The sequence below is a fragment of the Tachysurus vachellii genome, chromosome 6 (assembly GCF_030014155.1).
Source record: "Tachysurus vachellii isolate PV-2020 chromosome 6, HZAU_Pvac_v1, whole genome shotgun sequence".
Taxonomy (NCBI): Eukaryota; Metazoa; Chordata; class Actinopteri; order Siluriformes; family Bagridae; genus Tachysurus; species Tachysurus vachellii.
Genome location: NC_083465.1, coordinates 9,405,107 through 9,432,452, shown reverse-complemented (window position 1 = coordinate 9,432,452; position 27,346 = coordinate 9,405,107). Strand labels below are relative to the sequence as shown.

General features: G+C 40.2%; 1 protein-coding gene across 5 annotated transcripts in view; it reads left to right on the top strand.

Moving 5' to 3' along the window:
- LOC132847112 (KH domain-containing RNA-binding protein QKI-like) overlaps nucleotides 1–27,346 on the top strand; it is a 66,549-nt gene that overhangs the window by 6,616 nt on the left and 32,587 nt on the right. For all 5 annotated transcript variants that reach the window (XM_060872095.1, XM_060872094.1, XM_060872092.1 and 2 more), the window contains exon 2: nucleotides 15,472–15,614. In XM_060872095.1, coding sequence (XP_060728078.1) covers nucleotides 15,472–15,614 — 143 coding nt within the window. The remainder of the gene's footprint in view (nucleotides 1–15,471; nucleotides 15,615–27,346) is intronic.

Here is a 27,346-nt window from a genome sequence, read left to right as displayed (position 1 = left end):
ACTAAACTGTATGTTGAACAAACCACGATTTGTTTAATTACGACAAGACAAATTTAGAATAAAGTAAAAACAAATATTTCATTAAATAGTCTTGCTAATTGAAACAACTGAAAAACTTGTGCCTATGTGGCAACTCATTTATCAATGTGTAGAACTGTCTACAAAGTCTTGGGATTAACTCTTAGTTTTTATTGAAAATAATTGACATTTTTTTGTGATCGACTTCAAACTGAAAGCAAGATGGTGAGTTTATGGCTTGGCACACAATATTAGTCAAAAATGAAATCTTGCGTATCCTAGGAGCTGCTACACTATGGCCACGTTCACACTGCAGGTAAAAGTGGCCCAAATCCGATTTTTTTGGGGTCAAGTGACCAGGTCAGACTTCTTCAGGAGTAGTGTGAACACTCAAATCTGGCCCAGATCTGATTTTTTCAAATCAGATCTGGGCCACTTCCATATGTGGTCCTGAAGCAGACCCAAATCTGATCTTTTCCAATGTGGCCGCAGTGTGAACAGCCAAGGCGGATTTGATGCGACTTTTACGTCAATCTACATCGACATTCGTCACAATTATGCGCCGACGAAAACTTTTTTTTTCTTTTTGCGCCGGCGAAAACGTGACACAAACGTGACTGGTAACGTGTGTGTTAAGAGTGTTATATAAAGTGGTTACGTGAACCAGCTCATAATGTTTGCATTGAATACATCACATTATAGCATTACATGATATGTTTGCTTGCACCAGATGATACAATACTTCCTCCATAACCTCGCCAACTTTTTAGCGCAACGGCGTGCTGCGTGTGACGTCATTGTTATTGTTCGTTTGCGCATGCGGGTCAGTTCGAAACAGCAAACAGTTCACACTGGTATCTGATATAGGCCACATTTTAAAAGGTAATGTGAACAGCCAAACAAAAAAAATCAGATCTGAGCAAATTTTCCGAATTGAGCATTAAGACTTGCAGTGTGAACGCGGCCTATGAGGCAGCACTACATAGTGACAAGCTTCCTTACAGAAGTTGTGTTTTGAACAGACCATGCTGAGTCAGATTTTCCCATTGACAAAGGAACAGGAGATAATGTTTCCTGAAAAGACAGGAAAGACTTTAAATGTGGTTTTCACCTAGAAAATAATACACATGGTTAATAAGCTTGATTCAGCATAAATTGTTTCTCAGAATCCAAATTAAAATGAACGATTACTGATTGAAATATTACTTTGCATGAAAACACAAATTATATCTCCAGACCAACATCATATTGTAATGTTAAGAGTTCTCATAATTTAGTGGAGGTTTTAACATGGCGTTATAAGTGAAGTGATATAGAGTGCACCAAACCCTGCTTTGTAACACAGTAATTGATAATTAACACGCTAATCTATAATACTAATCTTTGCTGGCAACTTTTTTTTATGATCATGTTTGACTGATTTTGTTGATTAGTTGTTGCAGCCCTGTATAAATTAGTATGGCTCTTGCTGTTAAAGTTATTCTATCACCAAACCGACAGAATAAGCTGTCTAACAGGGCTCATTGATCGCATTAATAGATTTAGATAGAAAGAAAGTTCAACCATGGACTGATAATCTTGCTCAGAGTCATGTTTCTGATGACTTTCACCTTCTAAAAGGGAAGGTAAAGTGATAAGATTTATAGGAATCGTTGGTGTAGTCTCCTCTCTAAAGCCTTCTAGTTGTCCCACAGGGACCTGAGCGGCTCGAGCAATTAGTCTAAGTGGTTGTATTCATCACTTAATTGGAGCAATTAATTAATTCACAGGGGTTTTGGTGGGGTCAAAGTCGATTTATACTGAATTAACTTGGATGCTGTCCCTAGATGAAACGCTGCCCGTAGTTATCCATTCTGGAGCTCACTGCTATCCTTCTCACTTTGTACCATTAAAAAGAAGAAATAAGAGTGTTACAGGATTAGAAGGTTCACATACAGAACAACCCAGGACACCAGAGTAGACATGACAATTCCACTAACCCCCATGTGTGGTGTATTATTTACTTTCAGAACACTTTGGTGGTAAATTAAGATAAGGAATGGTTAGGAATGATAAGTAGTTAGCATGTTAGCCTCACACCTCCATGGTTGGGGATTTCATTCCTGTCTCCCTCATGTGGTTGCATGATCCCCTTGTGCCTTGGGGGTTTCCAATGGGTTTTCTGAGAACTTTTCCCAATCCAAAGACATGCATTTAGGCTAACTGGCATCTCTAAATTGTCTGTAATGTGTGAGTGTGTATGTGTCCTGCAATAGACTGCTATCCTGTCTAGGTTGTAACCTGTCTTGTGCATGTGGATAGAGTCTAGGTTCCCCATAACCCATTAGGATGAGTCATATAGAGAATGGATGGATGGATGGAATAGATACAATACAACAGTAGCAGTACTTCAGGATCGCATCACACAAGTTAGATAGAAAGTGGAAAGAAAGAATGAAATTTCATCAGCTGTGAAGTTGTTTAGTGTTACTATGCCTATGTTACAGAAGGAGTGGAGCTTATTGTGTGATCATATAGGTTTCAGCTATTGGGAGGTTTCTCAGAATATTATGCTCTAATTCATCACGATGATTGCTTAACCTTTTCTCATGGGTGATATTAACACAATTGGCCACAAAAATACTGTTTTAGATCATTATCCAGTTCTTAATGGTGTCATTGTTTCTGAAATCTTTCAAAGTACTATTTGAAATTGCATTATGATACAATAATTGATGAATGTGTCTTCCATGATGAACTTAAAATAAGATAAGTTCTGGACAAAGTTTTCTGAAACTGTGTATCACAGGTTTAAATAAAACTGAACTATTATAATGCTTCACAACGAAGATGAAAAAATACAAAAGACATTTGGTAAACGTATTATAAGGCATATAATGTGAAAACGCAAAGTTGCAAGCAGATATGCTGGTTTGTTCCACTCCACCATTCGGAGTTTCTCATTGTTTTTGCACTAATATACTAAGAAATGCTTTGTTGGACTTTATGAAGTTGTCAAGGTCATAAGGTCACAGAACTTCAGTCTGAATATTCAGACTTATCCCTAAGAATTATCGCTCCTAGTGCCAGACAAACCAAAACAGAAAGAGGAAGCACAGACATACATACATGCAAGCACTCACACACAGATGCTCATCCTGCAGGACTTGTGTAAACTGGTGACAGGCATGGCATGGAGGTCATGGGGTCAGGATGCCATGAAGCTATGTGTCACGGTTTTTTCAAGACACAGGTGTTTTTGAAGAGAATATCAGTCACGTTATTTTCCCCTCTCTCCCCATTTCCTCCTCTATTAGCCACGTCGTATATTATCACAGATTATTATGGCTGGCTTCCTGCGATGCTGTCATAATTAGCGAATGTATCAACGTCAAGCAATGTAATGCATTCACAGCTCTCATTTTAAAAGCACTCCATATAATTGAAACGGTTTCGGCACAGACTGCTAGGTAAGTCTTTAGGCCCCGGTGGCAGAGCACGACATGCTCAAAGAGAGCGGCGCAGACACAAAGGAGACTGAATAGAGTCTCCTGATTCAAAAAAGTCCGCCATTAATTTAGAAATAAGTGCATGGCCAAAAAAGCAGCATATGAGCATGTTCGCAATAGGTGCTCTTTATCTCATGGCCACCCCCGTTCATACATTTTCTACTTTTAAAGACACCGTATCTGCATTAATTATTCATATTTTATAATTAATGTCCACTCGAGATCATTTATGCTAAAGCCTTTATTAGGTATCAGTTGCATATATGTTTGATGGATTAGACAGTTTCCATATTTAGAATCCTGCTAATTCATATCTAAATGAGTGTAAATTGCAAGCGGTGATCCTACAATAGGACATGTTCTGAGCTAATGCATAAATCATATCCAGATAAACAGCCTTAGTACAGGCTTATGTTTGCTGTGAATATTGCCAGAAGCCTTTAATACTGTGGACAAACAGCTTATCTCTTATCATCCCTCGTGTCCAACAACTATGTCAGCATGTCGGTCTTGCTGCGAGCCCGGCTGCTCTTTGTCTATGGGCTATTTTTCTTCTCGCTCCAGATAGTAAGTTAACGCTTGGGCGGATTTGAAGATTGTTGTTGCTTGAGGAACAAAAAGAGATTGATGTGTTTACCTTCATCAGCAGCGCAAAGTTCAAGGTGCAGGAGAGACATTTAATTAGATCTCCCATCTTCTAAATGATTTTCAAATGTTCCAGGCTCAGGCCCAGGCAGGCGCTTTTTAAAGGACACTCCGAAGGTACCAACTAATGTGCCATCCATTAGACTCATGTGCTTAATACAGATAAAAAGCCACCCAGCCGTCCCTGAGTAATGATCGATTTTTCACCTCCTTAGTATGATTTAGCGCCAACTCCTTATAGGCCAAATGTGCACTTTAAGTCTTTGTTAAAGGCTAATGGCGCTCTCGAGTTTTTACAGAACGTCACTTTTCAGCCAAAAAATTTCCTCATTAATAGCTTTATGACACTTATGCCATAATTGCTCTTGATTAGTCAGACCTCATGAAGGGTGCAGACTCCTGGTTCATTTAATTTGTGCCAGTCTTTTAAAGCTACATACTGATTTAGGACCGAATGCAGCTTTTAGTAAAGGATCAAAGGCCGCTCACAAGCCCATCAATCATTTGGCAATCTCAAATATGACCTTCTATTCTGAAGGTATGCGACGTACACGACAGCTCATTCTGCAGCATTAAGCTACTAACCCCTTAGCGGCTTGGCACGTGACAGCGCTATGCAATAAAACCATAGCACAACCTGGACTAAAAGAATCCAGTTAGTGGCAATGCACATGGCACTTTTTTCCTGGGCTTTGATTGACCGAAGTTTTGAGATAAGATGAGATGTGGCTGATATGGGATGAGGTGTAAGTTTATTAATTCACTGTAGAGGTCATTCAGATTGACACAGCTATATCCATTGACTATGTAAACTTATCTTCTTGTCTCAATCAGTGCTGTGTTTATGGACACATGGACACATATTTATCCTGGGCTTAATGACTGTATTAGTGTCAGGATGTAACCAATTCTCATATTATTATGGCATTCATATCGTCGCTGTCAGGCGGAATCCTCGTATCTCCAAAACAGTTATTTTTCAGGAAATGAAAAAAAACGCCGTACCTTATCTGCAGTGCACAGGGTTTAGTCCAGGGTTTTGCAGTGGATTGTCTTGCGCTAAATTCCTGTCCTCAGACGAGCACCAGAACTAGCGGGGGTCAAGATTTTTTTTTCTTTGAGCCCAGTGTTTTGAAGACATTTACCTCAGAAGACGTGATTCGTTGCGACTCTTCTTGAGGAGAAATATGCCGCGAAGCTCTCCCGCGGAGTGAGGAAGAGGTGGACAGTTGAAGTGTCCAATGGAGTTATGAGATTTGCGCTCAAGTTATTTTCAAGACTTTAGATTGGTTAATAACTTGTAAAAATAACAGACCCACGTGGGGACTGACCAATAGCATCGATATGTGAAAAAATATGAAATTGACCAAATTTGGACATACAAGGTTTCCGCCCGACAGCAACGATATATTGCTCGACTGTGTGTGTCAATGAGAAAGTGCCCCATATGCTGTCCTCTGTGTGTTGCTCAGTGCTATGTATCTCTTGGTGCATATTGGAACCTCACCTCTGAGAATCATAATTTTTTTGTGCCACCACCCCCTGAGGTAGCAAGTGAAAGGAAGAACAGTCCAAGATTTAGATGCTCACAATCACACATACACGCAGAAACATTCACACACACACACACACACACACATACACATAATAAATTTCCTCTATGTTCTTCATACATACAGATATTGTACTGCTGAAAAAGAATTTTCAATACAGCTAGGATGATGACACACAACAGATTAAGATTTATCCACCTAGGTTTACTCACTGAGTGCAACTCATAAAGAGTGTTTTTGTATTTAGTTGCAGATTAATCTGACAACTTTTAGCCTCGTGATATTTACAGTATAGTCCAGAAGCATTGTAATATTCCTCCTAGCTGCTGGTTCAGTGCAAATTCTGGAAATACCATCTCTGCATGATTGTCTCTGATGACTCTGCAGTCAGCCATGCTGTTGTCATCCATCTGTGCAGGCCGCAGGGAAAGTGTACTTCATGCTTTTAGAGACACAGCAAAGCACCAGCGCCTGCTCTTCGCTGTAGCACACAGAGCTAATTGAAGTGAGTCTTTGCCAAAACCAGTCATGCAGGAAGCCTGTCCCACCTTCCTCCTCTCTTCCTCCTCTTCTCTCTCATTTACATTATAAGATTTTTGAGGCGTCATTGCCTTCCGGAGAATTCTTAGAAAGAACATCTTTTTGCTCTCCTGAGAGAAGCTACATCCACATCCTTTTGTCACTCTTTCCTTTCTAACTTCCTTCCTGCCTTCAACACCTCAATCTTAGTTCTTCCATAAGTGTGTGGCATGTGACATGCTGTTCTCTTCCCCTCGTATTGTCCCTTTTATAGTACATTCACATGCTAATGCCAGTTGAGTTTCCTAAATTGGAGCATACGTACTTGCTCATACCACATGGTGCAGTAGTTAACCTTCATTAGTCAGAATCTATATCCAGCACGAAGCTATCAAAAACGCTAAGCGCTGACTCATTGTTTATTTACAGTGCTGAGAAACAGTTCCCCCATGACAAGAAAGAGCCAGTGCGGGTGACCAGTCCCAAACTTAAGTTTCTTTGTTCATCTGGTTTAGCAAGATAATTTACTGTCTCACAGATATCTCAGTTAAAGGACTTTGACAAAAATAGCTGGTTGCTTTACTAGCCAATAGCGGTGATTAGCACTTTCCTCAGACATCAGGTTGATTCGCCTCACTTTACGTTATTTCCTGGAATACTTTTAGAATTGTTCATTATTAGTCATTGCAGCAAAAAGAGCATTTTAATTTTTTTGATAAAGTTTGCTACTAAGCCAAGCTGTTTATTAAGTACAGAGCTTAATAATGCTAATAACTGCAAGAAGACTGAGAAGGATATTGATAACTAAGCAGGATCCATTACTTGTGATCATAACCGTCAGGAAATATCTCTTCCATCCGCCTCAATTTAGTTTTATAAGCCATGTCCATTTGCTTGCACTGGGAGCTATTCTAGGCTTCGTCTTAGCATTTGTTTACCAAGCAGGTGCACTTTTTTCACATGATTGGATTTGCGGGATATGATAGTGTGTGTGCGTGTCTGTGCAGCCATGCATGTCTGTAGGTATGTGTGGTGAAGCAGCAGGTCGTCTTGCAGGTCTGGGCAACGTTACCATTCTGCACCCAGTACAGGCCCAGATGGCATCTCGGTTTGAGCAAGTGCCCTTTCCTTCCCTCCCCACCTGCACTCTCACTCGCAATGCATAATTACAAACACAGAAAAGTGTTACTTTCCTCAGATCTGGCTGTCTCTTACTCTGTCCTCAGCTATCGGTCTCTGCTCTCTGCCTGTCTTCTTCGAGCTAGTCCTGTCTCTCTGATTTGCACTGACTAACAGTAGCTTTGTGGCTGGTGGGTTTGCCTGCTTCCATTTTTTTTTCACTCACATTGTCTTTATCCAATCATATGCACCTCTCCTGGCTGCCTGGACTCAACAGCAGACATACTGTACTTATGCTGTTGTATCTGTCTGTGTCCATGCCGCATTTTAGACTTTCTGTCTCTTTCTATCTTTTCTTTTTCCTCTCTTTATTTTCGTGCTTGCATTTTATGCCTGTCTGCTTCACTGACTCCCCATTTAAAGCTCAGCTTCTCTCCCTCTCTCTCCCTCTCTCTCTCTAAGAAACTCCTTAGAAATCCATCTTCCCTTTATCCTCTCTACATCTCACCACCCTCTTTTGTATTCATTCTCTCACAGGTTCTCCACTCATGTGGACCTTTCTCTGCAGTGAGTGATGGTAATAGCTTGCTTTAGCCTTGTGTTTGGATGGAAGGTCTCATCACACTCAATCTCCTCACATCCGGTGGTGTCACAATACAAGCAACACCACAACGCTCCTTACATCTGGGCCAAAAGCCCGAGATTCCACAGCTGTTTTATTAATATAATACCAAGAGTCGGAAATCACTGGAGTAATCTTTATGTGGTCAGCTGAGGCAGCAGCTGTGTGGTTTGGCTGTCAAAAATCCTCTGACTGTGAAAGGGTTATGATAAGGGCTGGAGATGGACGCTCAGTTCCTCACCCTCTGAGCTGTGCTTATAGTTTTCACATATCATTTCGTGACCAAAGTGCACTACAACTATCAAAGCACCAAAAAACACATCTCAGAACCGTCTATCAAAACTCCAGTGCTGCCTCTTTCCTAACAAGAGCACTTTGTCATTACAAAATACAATAACCTTAAAAACACTTACAGCAATATCATTCCAGTGCCTTGTATTTGTACTGTAAATGTTGATAGAGTACTCTTGTGCTACGTGAAGAGCTGAAAAAGTGAACTTTGTACGAACTTCTAATCAAAAACAACAACAATATGTTATTATCTATTTTTTGGAAGACATGCCTAAGGCTCTTATGAGAAGAAATTTTAATTAATAATAATTTATCTATAAATAAAATGCCCCGGCTGCCTAATTTGTGTGTTTACTGTTGCGGCACTGCAGCCAAAACCTACTACAGAATTAATGTTTAGATTAACAAATGGAGATGAGTTTGTTGTGTTTAAAACGATTAGGTGTATGTTCTTAAAATCGATGCATGCATGCGGTTGGGTTGACTTTATAACGTTACTTTACATTATATATAGAGTTACTTTGCAGCTTAAAGCAAAGGTCCCATACACATTGTTTCATCTCTGCAAGTCTCCAGTCTCTGTATTAGAAGCCATAAGTAGGCGTTCCCACTACTGGTTGCCATGGTAATAACTTCTATCAGTGGGTGGCACACCTAGCATTCCTAGTCTTGCAGCTTAAATGAAACATTCTGGAGGTAGCCTTGGCGTTTGTTTATAAAATTCAGCAGCGTATACATGCATCATATCATACGATATAAAGAAGTAGCATGTGCTCTTTGCCTCGGATCACATGCACTCTACTGTTTTCACTACCATTAGTAAAGAAGTCACACCAAATTGCTCCATATTTGCATAAAGTTAAACTTTTCTTTACCTTGTTCCATCACATTTATTCATTAATGCTAGTTGTCGCGCATGTCGCAGGGAAATCACCAGCTCTCACTGGAAATGAATAAATCTCCCATTGCTTTGTCGTTGTGAGTCAATGTGTGAACATAGAATAAGACATAGTAGGATTGTGTGCTAGTTTGGATGCACACTGTGTACCCTTTTAAAAATAAAAGGTTGCCATGCCATGGCTTTTACCATAGGTTTTTTTTAACATCTGTAGAATGTTATGGTTTATGGTTTGAGTATAACATGGCATGTAGTTTATAATGTCAATCATTATTCTAGATACTATCTGTTTACTAAAATTTATTTTACTTATCTACATTTAGTACAACGACATCTCAGGAAGTCTGCAACTGAATAATCTTGAATAATTGTAACAGTACAGTTAAAAGGTGACATGCTGGTGCAGCAGGAAGCATTGCCAACTCATAGCTCCAGGGTTCCCAGCTTGATCCTGTGCTCAGGTTACTGTCATTGTGCAGATTCCCTGCATTACATTTACAGCATTTGGCAGACAGAGCAACTTAAATTGATCTAATTTATAACTGAGCAGTTGAAGGTTAAGGGCCTTGCTCAAGGGCCCAGCAGATTATCAGTGCTAAGATTTGAACTGATGACCTTCCATTCAATAGTGGAACATCTTAAACTCAGAGCTACCATTGTCTTGGTGCATGTTTTTCCTGTGTTTGTGTGGCTTTCCTCTCAACTCCTAACAAACATGTCAGTGGATGGTTTGGCTACTCTAAATTGAGTTGAAAGAGAAACAGTACTGTACATTAAATGTAATCACATACAGTTTAATGCTGTGTTTGATATTCTGCTTGATTGTTTTAGTTCAGCAGTTTAAATGTACTGGACTGGCTGTCCAGACATGAGTGAGCATCAGTGTCATTTGAGAGAGAATCTAGGAATGGAAGTTCATAATGAATGTAGCCTTGTGGTTATTGAAAAAAATGTAAGTCTAATAGATCTTAACTGCTATGATATTTTTGTAAACTCTAAAACTGTAACTCTATAAACTGGAGTTGTAGAAATGGTCCAGGTCAAATTGTATACTAATGGTAGATGCCATTTCAGTAGATCAGAGGTGTGCGTGTGTGTGTGTGTGTGTGTGTGTGTGTATGATATCAGTGGCATATGTGAACAGGTGGCTGCTGCATGCTCAGTCGTGCAGCAAGTCCAGCCCTTGAGGCCAGTGATGAAAGTGATTGAATTCGGCAAGCAAGAAAGCTGACAAATCACTAAAAAGTGCTTTTAAAACGCCGTAATAACGTTATTCATAAATCACCCCTGACAGTTTAATCATCCTCAACTCTGGAGCCCTTGTCTGACCGCCGGACAGCACTTCCAGTCAGAAAGAAAACAAGCTTATGTACACGGCCTGTTCGATCCTGTTTATACTCCGAGCCTTGATTTTCCATAGCAGAGCATCAAAGACAGAGCATCCAAATAGTATCTTTACTTCAGTGATGAAAGATATGACTTTTCTCTGAAGTTTCTACTCTTGTACACTCATTCAAAATGAGTCATCCTAGTATTCTTTTGGAGGTGTGGAATGATTTCTTATATTTGTTATCAGGAAAGGGAGCAGCAGTGAAAAAGCAGGTGCTAAGTGCAAGTATAATAACTAGAGTCTAGCTGGAGAGAGAGAGAGCAGAATGAGGCTACACTCTATAATCACAGGCATCCTAGCTGATAAAAGGCTCCGTGTAGCCTGTTCACCGCATGTAGTGAGCTAATCCTCAGCACTGCCACTGCGTTCAAGCTGACGAGTGCCAGCAACCAAGGAGAATAGAGACCTGTGTGCACATGCCATGCAGATACAGCAGTCTATGTGGAGTGGACTTATGGTTAAATTCTTTGTAGAGTATTGTCAGTCGGTATTTACAGAGCTGAATGCGTCTGTCAACATACAGAACTGTTATTAGGAACCTTGGGCTTGTTTAATGGACCTGAAATGAGTAAGAGTCCTTAAATAACCTCCACCTGTTTTATGCACTTCAGTCTATCTCAGCAATCAGAGAAGGAAGAATGAGGGAAGAATAAGACCTCCCAAGACTGCATTTGAAATTCTGTTCCATTCAAGTGCTGACATTTCAAAGCATCAAAGTGAAGAGACTTGCTGGTTCTACCCCTGTTCGCTATCAAGTCATCCCTGGTGCATTGATATCCCTTATGTGTGCTGCTACTTAAAGTACCTTCCACACTTTGTGACCAGCCTGGTGTAACTGTCATATTTCTTATCATCTCTCAAAGGAACCTCTCCCTTATTGGACCTTTGTCAAGTCCTTGGTTATCACAATGAGAGCATCAATTGTCTTTTATACCAATGTACTGTCATTTCCAGCCATCAAAAAGTTTTTTAGGTTGTGATTTGTTAAGAGGGATGGAGGGGGTTTCATGGTCTGAACCCACCCTGTAGATCCTCATCTTCTCCCTATGCTTTCAGGGACTCTGGTTTCCTCCCCAGTCCAAAGGCATTCATGGTTTTCTGATTGGCATCTTTAAATTGCCTATAGTTTGTGAATGTGTGAGTGTGAGTACTGTATGTGTGTGAATGTGCCCTGTGATGGGTTGGCATGTCGTTCAGGGTGTCCCTTATATTGAGTCCCCTGGGAAAGACTCCAGGTTCCTGGGACCCTGTGTAGGATAAGCAGTGGAGAAGATTGATCGATGGACGTATTGATATGAGCTATATGTGCTATTTAATAGATACTAAGTCAAATTCGCCACTCAAGTAACACAGCAAGCACAATCTGAAGAGAAAAGGGTGCCTGATGCACAACACTTAGTATTCTGGGTTTCTTTCTATACTTTTGATTATGCATTACAGCAGGGCTTTCCCTAGAAGCTCAGTATTGTTTATTCCCCAGCTTTCTCATTTGCATTCACCTAACCCGTGATGATATATTTAAGCCGTGGCATAAATCCATAGGTGTCGGTGTCCTCATAAATAAAAGAGGATTTATGAAATATGGATTGAACTGGTCATAGAAACAGTATGATTTTGGGGCTGTGCATGTGTCAGATGTATGTGTGTGGCCACATGCTATTCCCATTGTAATTACATCTCTCCATCCGCCGTCATTTGCCCCTGAGGTTTGCTCCAGAGAATTCATCCTGCAGTAATAGAATTACACAACACACAATGGTGGCTGCTAGATTCCTGGATGTAATGTCTTTTATGAAATATTAACAGAGCTGGTGGTTTTAATTATCTCTCCCACCTTATTACAAGACATTCCTCTCTCTCTCTCTCTCTCTCTCTCTCTCTCTCTCTCTCTCTCTCTCTCTCTCTCTCTCTCTCGCTCTCTCCCTCCCCCAACTCACTCTTGCACATTTGGTTCTGCAATGGGATTATATGAGTTGTTTTAAGAAATGGAGACTTATTGCTTCCTTCATTAACTGACAAAAGGGATCATCTATAATTATAGTGATTATCCTTCCTGCCTGTTCCATGGTTTCCTGCTGTAGATCCTGGCAGCAGCAATAACATGCAACCACTGAAGTTCACTAAAGAGAATTTGTTAAAGCAGGCAGATTCTGTGGCATCTTTATAGCACTCAGCCTAGTTTCAACCACTGATGATCTGCCCACAGTCTATAGTGTATCTGCTGTCTTTTGCTCTCAAGCTTCACAATCTTGATGGTTGCAATCTGGCGCTATCTTTAGGGAGCAGTGTTGGCTCAAGCGGTTAAGGTTCTGGGTTGTTACCTATACATCACTGTGCTGTAATGTATAGGTGACAAAATAAAGGCTTCTATTTATTCTGTACAGACATTAAATAAAAAAAAACACCTTTGGAACACTTTTTAGACAAAGAAGAATATATTGTTACAGAATAATCCCACTCTCTGCTGTTATCATAAAGAGTATGAGTACCCTTTAGAGTGTGGTTCTTCTAAAGATATCTTCCCCCTATCTTACAGACCTCACCATTGTCATCTCTGATCTGATCTCATTAGGGCTCGAAATCTACATCTTTTCTGTAAAGTTCCTTTGTGGCATCGTGCAAATTAAAAACCGGAACAAACTGAATTGAATTAATTATAAATATTGCACATAATCCATTCCTTAAACATTATCACGGGACTATGCTGAAAACATCTTTGATCATCTGCCGTGTTAGTTGTTGATGAAATTTAAGAGACCCTATAGAGAAGACTGACTTGCAATTAGTCTCAGCCATGTCAAAAACAAAACTGCAACAGCAATGCTTCCGAGGTAAGTCTCCTTCACGGTTTAGGACAAAAATGGGATGCTTTGCTTAAATCTGGTGGTATACTATTAAATAGATTTAAATGAAAAACAAACCGACAGTTATACTCAAAACAGATCTTGTGTGTCGCTACCTAGAAAACTCTTTGAGGCTGAAAAGGCTGCAAGCAATGAGCAGACATCATAATACTGCAGCACTGCTGGTTCAGCTTTGCCACCAGTTTTAGTGTCGTTATTTATTTTTAATATTTCCTTGTTAAAATGTATTTTGAGTACTTAAATGTTACAGCATATTCTGCAGAGTAGTAGCAGTCATGCTATGAGGACAGGCAGTGTAGTGTATCAGGATTTGAAATGGATTATTGGGCTTGTATTTTTATAGCAGGCTAAACTGCATTGTCAAGAGTGAAAGAAGTGCACTAATGGGGCAGATAGAGATGGCATTTGTAGCGTTGGTTTATTTTGCAACCTTTGAAAAGACTGAGAAGAGGTGGATTTTACGGGTTTTGAGTAGCTTTCACAACCACATGCAAACACAAACAGCTGACCTGGTAATCAAATTACCAAGCTGTACAGTTCTGCAAACCGTCATGTGATGTTTAAACCAATTAGAGACAGGGGAAGTCTCAGAACTATGAGCTCTGTATGGTAGTATGCACACAGCACAGCGTTTGACAGTTTTTTTTAACATGTGACCATCAGTCAGTGCGTCCATCTCTTTGTCTGTGCAGGCATCTAAGATATTATCACGCTATCTCAAGAATGAGTGTTGACTGTTTGTACGGAAATAGATTTGTAGCCTGCAGAGGAACTGATTAGATTTTAGAATTGGTCCAAACAGGGTCAGGATCACATCAAGGTCAAATCTAGTTTTTCTTTAACAGCCTCCTTCATGTTTGAGGTATATTTTAAGGGTATTTGAGGCATTCAAATTAGTAACAAGAAGGACTGGTCTGGTTAGCAATGGAGGCTTCCACATCAACACAACTGTCGTCAAGTTCTGTTCGTTCTGTTTTTACATTCTGTCTTGCATGATTTGATGCTGGAATATATCAATATCTGTACTAGTTAGAGTTTACACAATGGAGTCTAACAATATTCTAGTTAGAGTTTACACAATGCTGAAGTTTAACAATATGCTAGTTAGCGTTTACACAATGCTGGAGTCTAGCACTATGCTAGTTAGAGTTTACACAATGCTGAAGTTTAACAATATGCTAGTTAGCGTTTACACAATGCTGGAGTCTAACACTATGCTAGTTAGAGTTTACACAATGCTGGAGTCTAACACTATGCTAGTTAGAGTTTACACAATGCTGGAGTTTAACACTATGCTAGTTAGAGTTTACACAATGGAGTCTAACACTATGCTAGTTAGAGTTTACACAATGCTATAGTTTAACACTATGCTAGTTAGAGTTTACACAATGCTGGAGTTTAACACTATGCTAGTTAGAGTTTACACAATGCTGGAGTCTAACAATATGCTAGTTAGCGTTTACACAATGCTGGAGTCTAACACTATGCTAGTTAGAGTTTACACAATGCTGGAGTCTAACACTATGCTAGTTAGAGTTTACACAGTGCTGGAGTTTAACACTATGCTAGTTAGAGTTTACACAATGGAGTCTAACACTATGCTAGTTAGAGTTTACACAATGCTATAGTTTAACACTATGCTAGTTAGAGTTTACACAATGCTGGAGTCTAACAATATGCTAGTTAGCGTTTACACAATGCTGGAGTTTAACACAATGCTAGTCAGAGTCTACACAATGGTAGTTAGAGTCTAACACAATACTGAAATCTACCACAATGCTAGTCAGAGTCTACACAATGTTAATCAGCCCCTATCATAATGCTAGTAAGACTCAAACACAATGTTAGGCAATGTCTACCACAATACTTCAAAAAACAACCTTTGAAAGTTGCTTTGGAAGCATTTTTCCTTAGGAATTATGATGTAAAAAAAAGGGCTACACCCTTGAACCACAGGGGAAAAACATAAAACTATGCTATTTAAATCAGACACTGATCATTTACAGTAGTATGTATTATGCAGTGATTGCCATGACTAAGAGAGAGTGTGCCTATTTGTTGCAGAGATCAGCAGAGTACGGAAAGACATGTACAACGACACGTTAAATGGGAGCACAGAGAAGAGGATTTCAGAGCTTCCCGACGCGGTGGGTCCCATTGTACAGCTCCAGGAGAAGCTTTATGTGCCTGTTAAAGAATACCCTGATGTGAGTATCAGCTTATCACCTTATTTACACCTAGTGCAGTAGGCAGACATTTCTGGTTTATAACTATCTCATATAGTGGTTACAAATAGAAAATGTAAACATACACACCTACTTCTGTGTACTCTGTGAAAATATAAAGAAAAAAGGAAGTGTGCCAAGAATGTTTTTTTTTTCTTTTACTCGACAGCCCTTCTTTAAATCTTCTTAAGTAAATGGAATTGTAAAACGCAGCGCTCCATACAATATCACATTATTTAATTACAGAGGTCTACATGTCAATGTAATCTAGTTTTCCTTGCATTAGGACATGGGCACACGTCCAGTGTATTGATTTCATTACTAGAAGTTTAGGTAGTGGGCCACATACTGTGTTTTGCTTCATTTTATGGCTGCATTTAATCTATTATGGACTAAACAGATGGTTTGTTGTAGGCACTTACTGTCAGAACAGCTTCAGTTTTAACCATTTTCTGCACTAGAGCATTTCATATGCATGTCTCTGTTTTAAGTGCAGTCATTAAGACTGGCTTGTACTCTCTGTGCTGCAATGCTTTGGTGTGCACACCAGTAATAGGGGTGACATTGAACGGTGTCTTTGCTTCCCAGTTTGTGTTGAGTCAGATGCACTCAGTTGAGTCACTAGCATCCCAGCGGTTAACAAATCTTTTAAGCAATCTCTGTCAGATCCCGATTGCCTAAGCCCTCTGGCCCAGGAGAGCACCCAGAGCACCAAGCTGATTGATCCCAATTAACTTGCACCGTTCCCCAATGATTCCCGCATGAGTATCATTAATAGAGCTTTTCCAGCTTGGACAGGGGGAAAGGTTTGGAATTAGCAATCCTTCAATTTGTTGACATTTCTTAGTATGAAAGAATGTTTATTTGAGAATTTTCCCAAAGGATGGAGTAGTAAGGACAGAGGGGTCACACCACATCTGTTTGTCTAATTCATTCATTATCGGAAACACAAAATATCAGACCTGTTCAATGATATAATTATCATATTCATATACATAGATGAATATATAATAGATTTAAATGCAGTATCTATATAATATAATGTAATATATCAAACTGACTGAACTATTACAAATTTACTTCAAAAATGTCCACAAGAACAGATCAGTGATGACTCGAGGTTTATTCTGAAATTGTTATCATTTTCTACTGATTTAAGTCATTAAAGATGAAATAAAATGATTAAAATATGTCTCGTCAGTTGTTTTTCTCAGTTGTTATCAGTAACCGATCTGTAGGTACAGAAAGAAAACATTAAAAATATATTTAAAACTATTAAATCTACTAATTATTTTTTTGAGTAAATTAAAATGAAATTGTATACAGAACAATGGAGTTATGATCATTTGGAATAAGACACAATGCTGAAGAGAGAGCACTAAAATAATAAGTTAACATGCAAACAGTTTTCTGTCTTCTCCTGTTTATACCATCTGTACAATGGTGAGTTCCAAAAAGTACACATTTAGTAAAACCACTCTTGTCTTTTGATAACTGTGAGAGTTTATGGCTGACATGTGTGTGTATGTGTGTGTGTGTTTGTGTGTGTGTATGCGTATGTGTGTGTATGCTTGCGTGAGTGTGTGTGTTAGTGTGTGTGTGTTCTGGCTCTGGCTGTCCTTGCTACTCTGAAGGACGCCCAGGATCATTATTAGTGTGCTTGGGTTCATTAGTAGGAATGAGAGATGAAATAAGAGGCCTTAAATAACCGCCAGACAAGAATAGAGTCCCAGCAGATCTAAGAGGTGTGTGTATGTGTGTGTGTGTGTGTGTGTGTGTGTGTGTGTGTGTGTGTGTGTGTGTGCGTGTGCGTGTGCGTGTGTGTATGTGTGTTTTGGGTGTTTGTATGTGTGAGTGAGTATGTGAGTGGTCACTCATTTATAACCTCTGCTAAAAACAATTTAATCATTTATTTAACTTTAGTAATCCTCTTTTAGTTGTGTTTTATGTGTTTGTGAGTTTTGGAGCAAAATCACTTATTAATCAGTTATTATTAATAACTATTAACCATAAGCCATCACAGAATATGGAGTACAGAGAAAAGTCTTTGAACACAAGTATGTGTGTGTGCGTATCTGTGTGTTTGTGGGTGCGTGTGTGTGTGTGTGTGTGTGTGTGTATCCCACTGTGTTGCCTCTGCACATAAATAGTGTTTCAGAATCTCCAATTAGCTTTTCATTGGTGGTCAATACTGCTTCCATGTTGGGGGTATGAGGCAGTTATAGCGTTATAACATTATTAAAGAGAGTGTATGTTTGTGTGTGTGGGAGCGAGAGAAAGAGAGAAGATGATAACCAGCTGTGGATGCAAGATGAATGTGAGGGTATGATGAGGTCGGGGAATCAGGGCAGAGGAGCACTAGCCTGGTCTGCCTGATAAAAGAGGGAGAACAAACTCGTACACACCCTGGTGTCTCCCATACTCATCCCCAAGACAGACTGCCAGCGGCACAGAAATTAATTTGGTCCTTCAAACTCTTGCAGCGCTGTTGCTCTCTTGGCAGCACACACTCGTTCCAATTTGGTGAACAATGTTATTAGGCTGGGAAAGACAACAGTGCTAGCAGAATGTTGCTGTTCCCAGTAATTGTTGCCATTCATTTGTGTGCTCATATCTATAGTAAGTGCTGTGTGTGTGAGAAAGAGAGATGGAGAGCGAGAGAGAGAGAGAGAGAGAGAGAGGGTAATGTTAGAGATGGCGCTCTGCATAGAAAGAGCTCTATAAATACTCCTCTCAGGCTCTGGGCTTGGACAGAGCTTTTAATTGTAGCTATTGTGGTGCATACTGGGTTTGGAAGAGGTGGAAAGAGAGAGGGGAAGCAGGAGAACAAGAGAAGACTGTCATCTATCATTCCTCCCTCACTGTCCTTTTCTGGGTCACGCTCGTCCGATGCGGAGATGAGCAGCTATCACTGATTATTAATCATTATAAGCATGCACGACAGGATTGATTCTCTCTCAGTTCTCTCTTTGGCCTTGGTCATCCTTCAGCAAGCTCAGAAAGGTAGGACAGGAGTGGAGCCCAGGGACACTTTTGCATACAGTATGTATGGCTGCTGGCAATGGCATATGTATGACATGCTAAATCGCCAAGTTCTCTTCACTACCTAGAAATGAATTTCACACTGATACTATTCAGTAGTATAAAAGCAATAAATAAGTCCTAGTTACCTCACAGGTTTTAGTTAAACAAATAAAATCTAGTAATCAGTTTAAAAAATCATTTCGATCATTTCACTACATGGTCACAGGTTTGTGGAAACCTGACCATCACACCCATATGTGGTTTTTGAATATCCCATTCACAAGATCATGTCTGGCTATGAAGCGCTTTAAAGCATCCCAAAAGATTCAATGTTCAGTGGGGTTGAGTACAAGTCAAGTCAAGTCAAGAAGCTTTTATTGTCATTTCAACCATATATAGCTGTTGCAGTACATAGTGAAACGTTTCCCCAGGATTGTGGTGCTACATAAAGCAAAGACCGGGCTAAGGACTTAAGACCAGGCTATGGAGTTCAGATCTTTGTGCAGGAAACTCGATTTCATCCACACCGAATTTCCAGACCAAGTCTTCGTGGAGCTGGTTTTGTGCACAGGGGCATTGTTATGCTGAAACAGGCTTGTGGGCCATTTACTTTGGCTATATTGTGCATGTTCACCTTTGTAGCACCAGATTTACAAAAAATAAAGGTAAACATTTGGACTTTCTTTTCAATTTGTTGTTATTGCAAAAATGAAAAAAATAATTTACCCCAGCATTATTTCAAGAATATGATGGTCATATAATGCTGTGTGACCACGGTGGTTTGGTGGTTGGAGGTTTGAGTCCCGACTCTGCCCTGCATGCAAGGAATTCTTTCTATCATCCGGCTCTTTCCTCCGTCTTCTCCGCTTTCCTCTTGCAGTATAAAAGACACGATTGGCTTCTCTAAATTGTCTGTAGTGTGTGAATGAGTGTGTGTGATTTTGCCCTATAATGTGTTGGCTCCCTGTCCAAGGTTCTGTCTTGCATCACTGTGTAGGATAAGCGGTACAAGAAATGGATGAATGGATGGATGGATGGATGGAGGGATAAACTATGATTATACTTTTAAGTTTTATGAAATTGCAATCATTGACAAAACCTAATGTGTTTTATAGCAGTATACCTTGCAAAGATATCCTTACAAGCTCTTCCTGCTTTGTTATCAGAAAAATGATCTACTTAATGTGCTGACATCATATCTGAGTGCGATGCTTTTTTGATGTCGTGTTAACTGTAGTGCGAAATGTCTAAGGTGTCATAAGGGATGGAGGCGAGAGTTGGCCAGCTGCCCTGCTTCTCCAGGTGTCGTTGTTTTAATTGAACCGGGCTGTGAGGATGGCCCCATAACTCACTACCGAATCAGGGCCTAATGAATGCTAAACTGCTGGACGTAATCTGGGGATTGGCAGCAGTCTCTGGACCAGCTGGTCATGATTAATATGACTTAATTTTGTGCTTGCATATGAATGCGTCTTAGAATGTTTAACCTCTGTTCTGTGTGGTCTGAAACCGATTTCTAGTGCAGCTCTGAGACTTGTGTGACCACCCGTGAATGTTCTGTCTGGAGCGAACGCTTTCAGTAAGCCAGACCGCATCCTATAGAGAAAGAAGGTCACATAGTAAAACACCTACACAGCCCCCCCCCAAACAACCATTCATTCAGACGTGATTAGGTGAAGACTGGCACACGGAGCACGAATCCTCTCATTATTCCTGACGATAATAAACAGGAATGTGCACAGGGGAGAATGCTGCGGCAGGAGCTCCTGCGTTCTGGATCATTGCAAAGCTAATGAAGGTTAATTAGGGTTCATTAGGACATGATGGCTGCTCACAACAACTCCTCAGGCCTGCGTGAGGCAGCCAGACAGCCCTTCAGCTCGGCCTCCTCCCCTTCACACTCGCGTAATGACAGCGATGATTCTCAGCCAGCTCAGGACTCATGTATGCCGTCAATCTGGAGCAATCACAGCCCAGTGTCAAACCAGGTAGAGACGCAGTAGGTGGGGTGTCATTTTAAAGGGGCAGGTGAAAAAGTGCCAGTCAAGGGCTATAAACATATTGAAAGCATTGTGCGTCACTAGCTCTGTGCCACTTTTCAGTATTGTTGTATTTTTATGTGACTGTGTAGTTTTTACTGTAATTCAAAATATGATAATGTAAGCTTATGTAAAAAAAAATTTTTTATTTATTTTTATTGCTTAAGTTCCCAATGCTGGCCCATAATAGTGTTTTCATGCCAAGTTATCAAATATAATAAACAGAAATGTTGTAACCCTTTGGATAAAAATAAAATTACTGATCTTTTTAGTTAGCTAGTTCTCTCATTTTTTGTATAACAAGGTTCTCTTCGGGCGGCACGGTGGCTTAGTGGTTAGCACGTTCGCCTCACACCTCCAGGGTTGGGGGTTCGATTCCTGCCTCCGCCTTGTGTGTGTGTGGAGTTTGCATGTTCTCCCCGTGCCTCGGGGGTTTCCTCCGGGTACTCCGGTTTCCTCCCCCGGTCCAAAGACATGCATGGTAGGTTGATTGGCATCTCTGGAAAATTGTCCGTAGTGTGTGAGTGCGTGAGTGAATGAGAGTGTGTGTGTGCCCTGCGATGGGTTGGCACTCCGTCCAGGGTTTATCCTGCCTTGATGCCCGATGACGCCTGAGGCACAGGCTCCCCGTGACCCGAGGTAGTTCGAATAAGCGGTAGAAGATGAATGAGTGAGGTTCTCTTCTAAAGACAAGCTTTTTTCAATATTTGCAACGCAACATTGTGTTTTATGTGCTGTATTGCAGAAAAACTTCAAACTACGTGAAAAAATATTTGAAAAAAATTACTACTCAAATTGGTGAAACAGAAAGCACAGGATTGTTCTTTTAAACTCCTACAAGTGAAGACGCGTGTGTAATTATTCCTATTATTCCCATATTATTCCTATTATTATAGCTGTACTCATGTTTGACGCACGGGAAAGAAAGAGGTGTGATGATGTCACACGACACACCCTGACTCAAATCTGTAGAAAATCTGTAGTAATTTATTAAAAAAATTCTAACTCCTCTATTACTTGATTTTGTGTCTGTGAATTGGACTGACATTTGGGAGGAAAAGAAAAGAGTAATAAAAAATCGACCTTGTCACTGTTCATTCCACCTGTAATTGTATTTCAGCCACACCACTGATGCCACTGTTGGGATCTAGTCCACAAATAACCCACACTTAAGGCATGTCATAACAGAATATACCCTGATGAAACTTTATACTGATGTTATATCTGTGCCCAGTTATACCAGCTTCCCCTGATAAATACTATTATTGTGAGTACAATGATATAATCTACTAACAGAGGCATAAACCCAGCTGCTGAAGCAAGTCAGAGACATCAAGTGTTTCAGATATTAGATTTACCCCCCACCCTCATTTAAAGGGGTAGGGCAGTCTCCCTGCCCTGCATCCCCTCCCCTTGTTGCACACTGTAATGAAAACAAAAGACATCTTGCAGAAAGGAATCAGAGCGCAGTGGTATTTGAAGTCATGCAATAATTAATTTGCCTATTAGCAGTGCCAGCTCGTTTATCTTCATAAGATAATGCCATCACTCGCGCTCTCTGGCAGGCCCGCGCGCGCTGTCTTAAACAGCCCTAATTACGTCCCTGCTGCCTGTTTTATTGTAGTTGATGGAAAACACGCATAATCTCCACTGTGCAGATCGTGTAAATAGGTCTGAGCTTTGAACAGTAGATATTAGAGATTCTATTACAGCCTAATGATTTTCTTTTTCATCGGGTTATTTTATTTTTTTGTGTATGTGTGTGTGTCTGAGTGGTGCTGGAAACAGTAAATAGTAACTTCTGTGCAGAAAGAGAGAAAGCATTGAGTCGAGTTTGTTAGCTTTTCAAATATTGCCCTGAATTTCTGACTAAAGCTTTGTCCATGGCAACAAAATACTGTACATAAAAAAAATACAAAAAAGCATTATTCCTAAAAGTGAGCCCTTTCTGCTACTCTTGAGCTGCGGCAGAATCGCTGCTTTGAAAGTAAGCTAAAGGGACAATGGTGACACACTGAAAAGGACACTATAACAAAACTGTAACAAAAATCTTCACCTGCACAAAACTGGGCACACAAAAGCCCTGTACCTGATGAGAGCAGTAATGGAACAGATTCAGTGCGCAGTTCAAAAGAAGCCAATGCCGAACACAGCTGCTGCCTGCACCACAGAGCACTATGACACTTAAGGTTTTACACAGAGACACACAACTTATCACACACACTTTCAAAAAAGACACACAGGTGTGTTTTCTAGTAGTCAAGTCTTTACCTATTCAAACGGTAATGTGCCATTCAGAAAAATAGTACACATGCAAGGATGTTTGTTTTGCTTCCATCCGAAGAAAAATGAGAGACTGTGATACCCGGAACAACAAGTGGTGTTGTTCTTTTTTGTGCACATTCCACAACATCCACAAGATTAATAGTAGATACAATTGGAGAAAAGTTATTTTGTCATTTTGAGAAAAGAATAAAAATAAATAAATAAACACATTATTTGGCGATATTGAGTTTTAAATAACAGTTACTCTATATTAATTTCTCTCTCACTCATCTCTCTCACTCATTTTCTACCGCTTATCCGAACTACCTCGGGTCACGGGGAGCCTGTGCCTATCTCAGGCGTCATCGGGCATCAAGGCAGGATACACCCTGGACGGAGTGCCAACCCATCGCAGGGCACACACACACACATTTATATTAATTTCTTATTTATTTATTTATTTATTTATTTATTTATTTATTTATTTATTCTTTTTTATAAGCTCAGTGATATTAACTAATAGGTTGTTAGTTCATATCTCAGAGCCACCAAGCTGCCACTCCTGGACCCCTAAACAAGGCCCCTAACCCATCTGCTCAGTTGTATAATTGAGATTAATGTAAGTCGCACTGGATTTGGACGTTTACCAAACGTTGTAAAATTCTGCACATTGCCATAAAGAGAAAAAATGCAGATAAAAAAGACTTACAGTACTTTGCCTGTGCAGAACGTTGTGTGGTGGCGTGCGCACGTGTCTTTGCGTATGATTGGCAGTGGCGTCTCTCTCTCTAAAGTAAAGTAAACATTTCGTGAACAGTGTGTAAAAAAACAGAACAAAATGTTCTGACAATAATTTGTGCCGAAATATGGAGGTTTCAACTCTCAAATCTATTCCGGCAGATCACCTTTAGTTGCCTCGACCACCTGATGTGCGGAAGATGAAAATTTAATTCCCCTTTCTCTTCTAGACTCCTTCCTAAAAAGCACACAGAATTGCACTTCCTTTCCATCCCATCACAAACGCATACACACACACACACACACACACACACACCCAAACACACACAGGCATTCATCAGTGCCAAGTGTAGCAGAGGTGGTGTGTGTGTTGCCCAGCAGGAGAAGACCCAGCACAAAAGGCTCAGGCTCAGGAGTGTGTGCATCTGAAAGAGCAGCATCAAAGCTCAGATGACAGCTCGAGAGCAGGGGGTAGAGACGTGATACATCCACTCAGGTAGAGTAGTTGCTGCTGTCACAGAGGCTTTGGGTGTGAATAAAGTGTATGAGTAATGCTGTGAGTGTGTCTGTGTGTGTGTCTTGAAGCACGTATACAGTGTCTGTGTGTATTTGTGTGGCTCTCATCCCAGAGCTGGAATGCTTTTGGTTCCTGAGATTTAGTTTTTCACGAGAGAGGTTTAATGGGTCATGCTGTATGAACTGTTTGTGAAAACTGTGAATTGGCTTCATTTTTCACAGGCCAGGTGCAGTAATGATATTTCATCAGCTGCATTCACACAGATGCAAATCTTGTTTGTAGAAATCCTCATCAGTTTAACATGATTATGGTGATTATATTAGTTATGAATCAGAATTTCGCCAATGATGCACTTGTGTGTGTGTGTGTGTGTGTGTGTGTGTGTTTATCTATATTTTATTCACAGGCCAGCTGGTAGATTACACCATTAATACATTTCATTTTCATATTTACTTTTTTATTTGTAATAATCAAAGCTAAGCAGGAGGAATAGAAAGACTCACGTTTGCCAAAAAAATACCTTCTTGTCATCGACCAAGATTTGAGGTGGAAAGTGGAAGACTGTTACACCTGGAACATTGTTAACACTGCTCCAAAAAACCTGCCTTGTGCATTCTTGCTTAAATACTATATAATAAATTCTGCTCATTGTCATGAAGAGAAAAAAAAAAGATTTCAGAGTTGTAGTGAATTTGTTTACAGCAGACCTGTGTGTGGTGGCGTAAGAGCATGTTTACGAGTATGGCTGGCAGAGTAAACATCTCATGAACAGAATGGAAGAAAGACCGAACAAAATGTTTCTTAAGCACTTTTTTTTCACATATTTGTAGTCAAAAATTAGACACATACATATTAGGTTACATATTTCTTTGTAACATATTTTATATCACATATTTCTTTGTAACATATTGGAGTCCTCTTCCACTCCACCATGATGACATCACTGAGCTGGTGGATGTTAGAGACCTTGCACATCTCCACCTTCCCTTTGAGGATGCCCCACAAATGTCTAATAGGGTTTAGGTCTGGAGACATGCTTGGCCAGTCAACACCTTTACCCTCAGCTTCTTTAGCAAAGCAGTGGACGTCTTGGAGGTGTGTTTGGGGTCCTTAACATGTTGGAATACTGCCCTGTGGGTCAGTCTGTGAAGGGAGGGGATCATGCTCCGCTTTAGTATGTCATAGTACATGTTGGTATTCATGGTTCCATCAATGAACTGTAGCTCCCCAGTACAAGCAACACTCATGCAGCCCCAGACCATGACACTCTCACCAACATGCTTGACTGTAGGCAAGACACACTTGTCTTTGTACTCCTCACCTGGTTGCTGCAACACACGCTTGACACCATCTGAACCAAAACGTTTATCTACTGTTCTCATCAGACCACAGGACATGGTTCCAGTAATCCATGTCCTTAGTCTGCTTGTCTTCAGCAAACTGTTTGCGGGCTTTCTCGTGCATTATCTTTAGAGGAGGCTTCCTTCTGGGACGACAGCCATGCAGACCAATTTGATGCAGTGTGCGGCGTATGGTCTGAGCACTGACAGGCTGAACACCCACCCCTTCAACCTCTGCAGCCATGCTGGCAGCATTCATACGTCTATTTCCCAAGCACAATCTCTGGTTATGACTCTGACCACGTACACTCAACTTCTTTGGTTGACCATGGCGAGGCCTGTTCTGAGTGGAACCTGTCCTGTTAAACCGCTGTATGGTCTTGGCCACCTTTCTGCGGCTGAGTTTCAGGGTCTTGGCAATCTTCTTATAGCCTATGCCATCTTTATGTAGAGCAACAATTCTTTTTTTTCAGATCCTCAGAGAGTTCTTTGTCATGAGATGCCATGTTGAACTTGTCATACAGTCATCAGGGTTCCCACGTGTCCTGGAAAACCTGGAAATCCTGGAAAATTAATGACCAATGTTCCAGTCCTGGAAAACACATGGAAAATGAGAGAAAACATAAATTGTCCTGGAAAAAAATCTTGTTGTCCTGGGAAAATTATTATTTTTAAATGTTCTTAATCATTTAAAGAACAGTTTACAACTGGTCGAAACAATTAACGTTAGTAACAGAAAGCGCTCTGTTCAGGGACACTGAGTTTTGACGGGTTTTTTATTATGCTGTTTAATCTCGCTGTGACGGATGACGCGGTTTCAGGTGCTAGGAATGGTTTAAGTGCTCGAATGTTTTCAGCAAATGTTGATGGGTAAGCAGGTTATATTAACCTTGTTAATCTGAATATCATGTGCAAGGGGAATGCACAGCAAACTAAAGCATGCATGATGGCATTGGTCTGAGAAAGGAAAGGGTATTAATATGTGCGGTCTTTTTATTTTATAAATGTTGAAATTTCATTCACATGACAAAGTATCTTTAAAAGTATAGTTAAGTAATAGCCATAAAGTGTACGTTGTTTTTAATACTTCTGGAGAGAAGAACATATTACTTTAGACCGTGAATCTGTGAGCCTTGTCTTTTTTGCTAAATTTGAAATGTCCTGGAAAAGTCCTGGAAAATGATCTCTGAAAAAGAGTGGGAACCCTGAGTCATATAGTGTCCAGTATGAGAGAGTGAGAGCGATAGCACCAAATTTAATCTGCTCCCCATTCACACCTGAGACCTTAACACTAAGGAGGGGACAGCAAATTTACACTACTTTACATTGTAGGAAAGTGCCATTTCTTCAGTGTTGTCGTATGAAAAGTTATAATAAAATATTGACAAAAAGGTGAGGGGTGTATTCACTTCTGTGAGATACTGTATATAGTTTTCTATATATAATTTAAATAAAGAAAATTTCTCTTTCTCAACAAAACGTGATTTCATTGCTTATGTTAAACTGTGAAATCTCACGAGGATCTTGGTGCTGATGGGAAGAACTGTATAACTACAGTATTCAATTTAAGAAACTAGACATGCAGGGTAGAATAACACAGCCGTACTGTGTCTGTTTGCTTTTATTCAGTGCTTCGCAAACACACACTCGAATCATGTCGGATGTATAAAAACTAGCTGTGTTAATGTTACTCGGTTCAGTCACATTGTACTCATAAGAATTAAGTCAACAAGCTTTCTTTACTACATTATAGTGTTGTATTGTTGTATTGTTCTGTGGACTGTATATTTT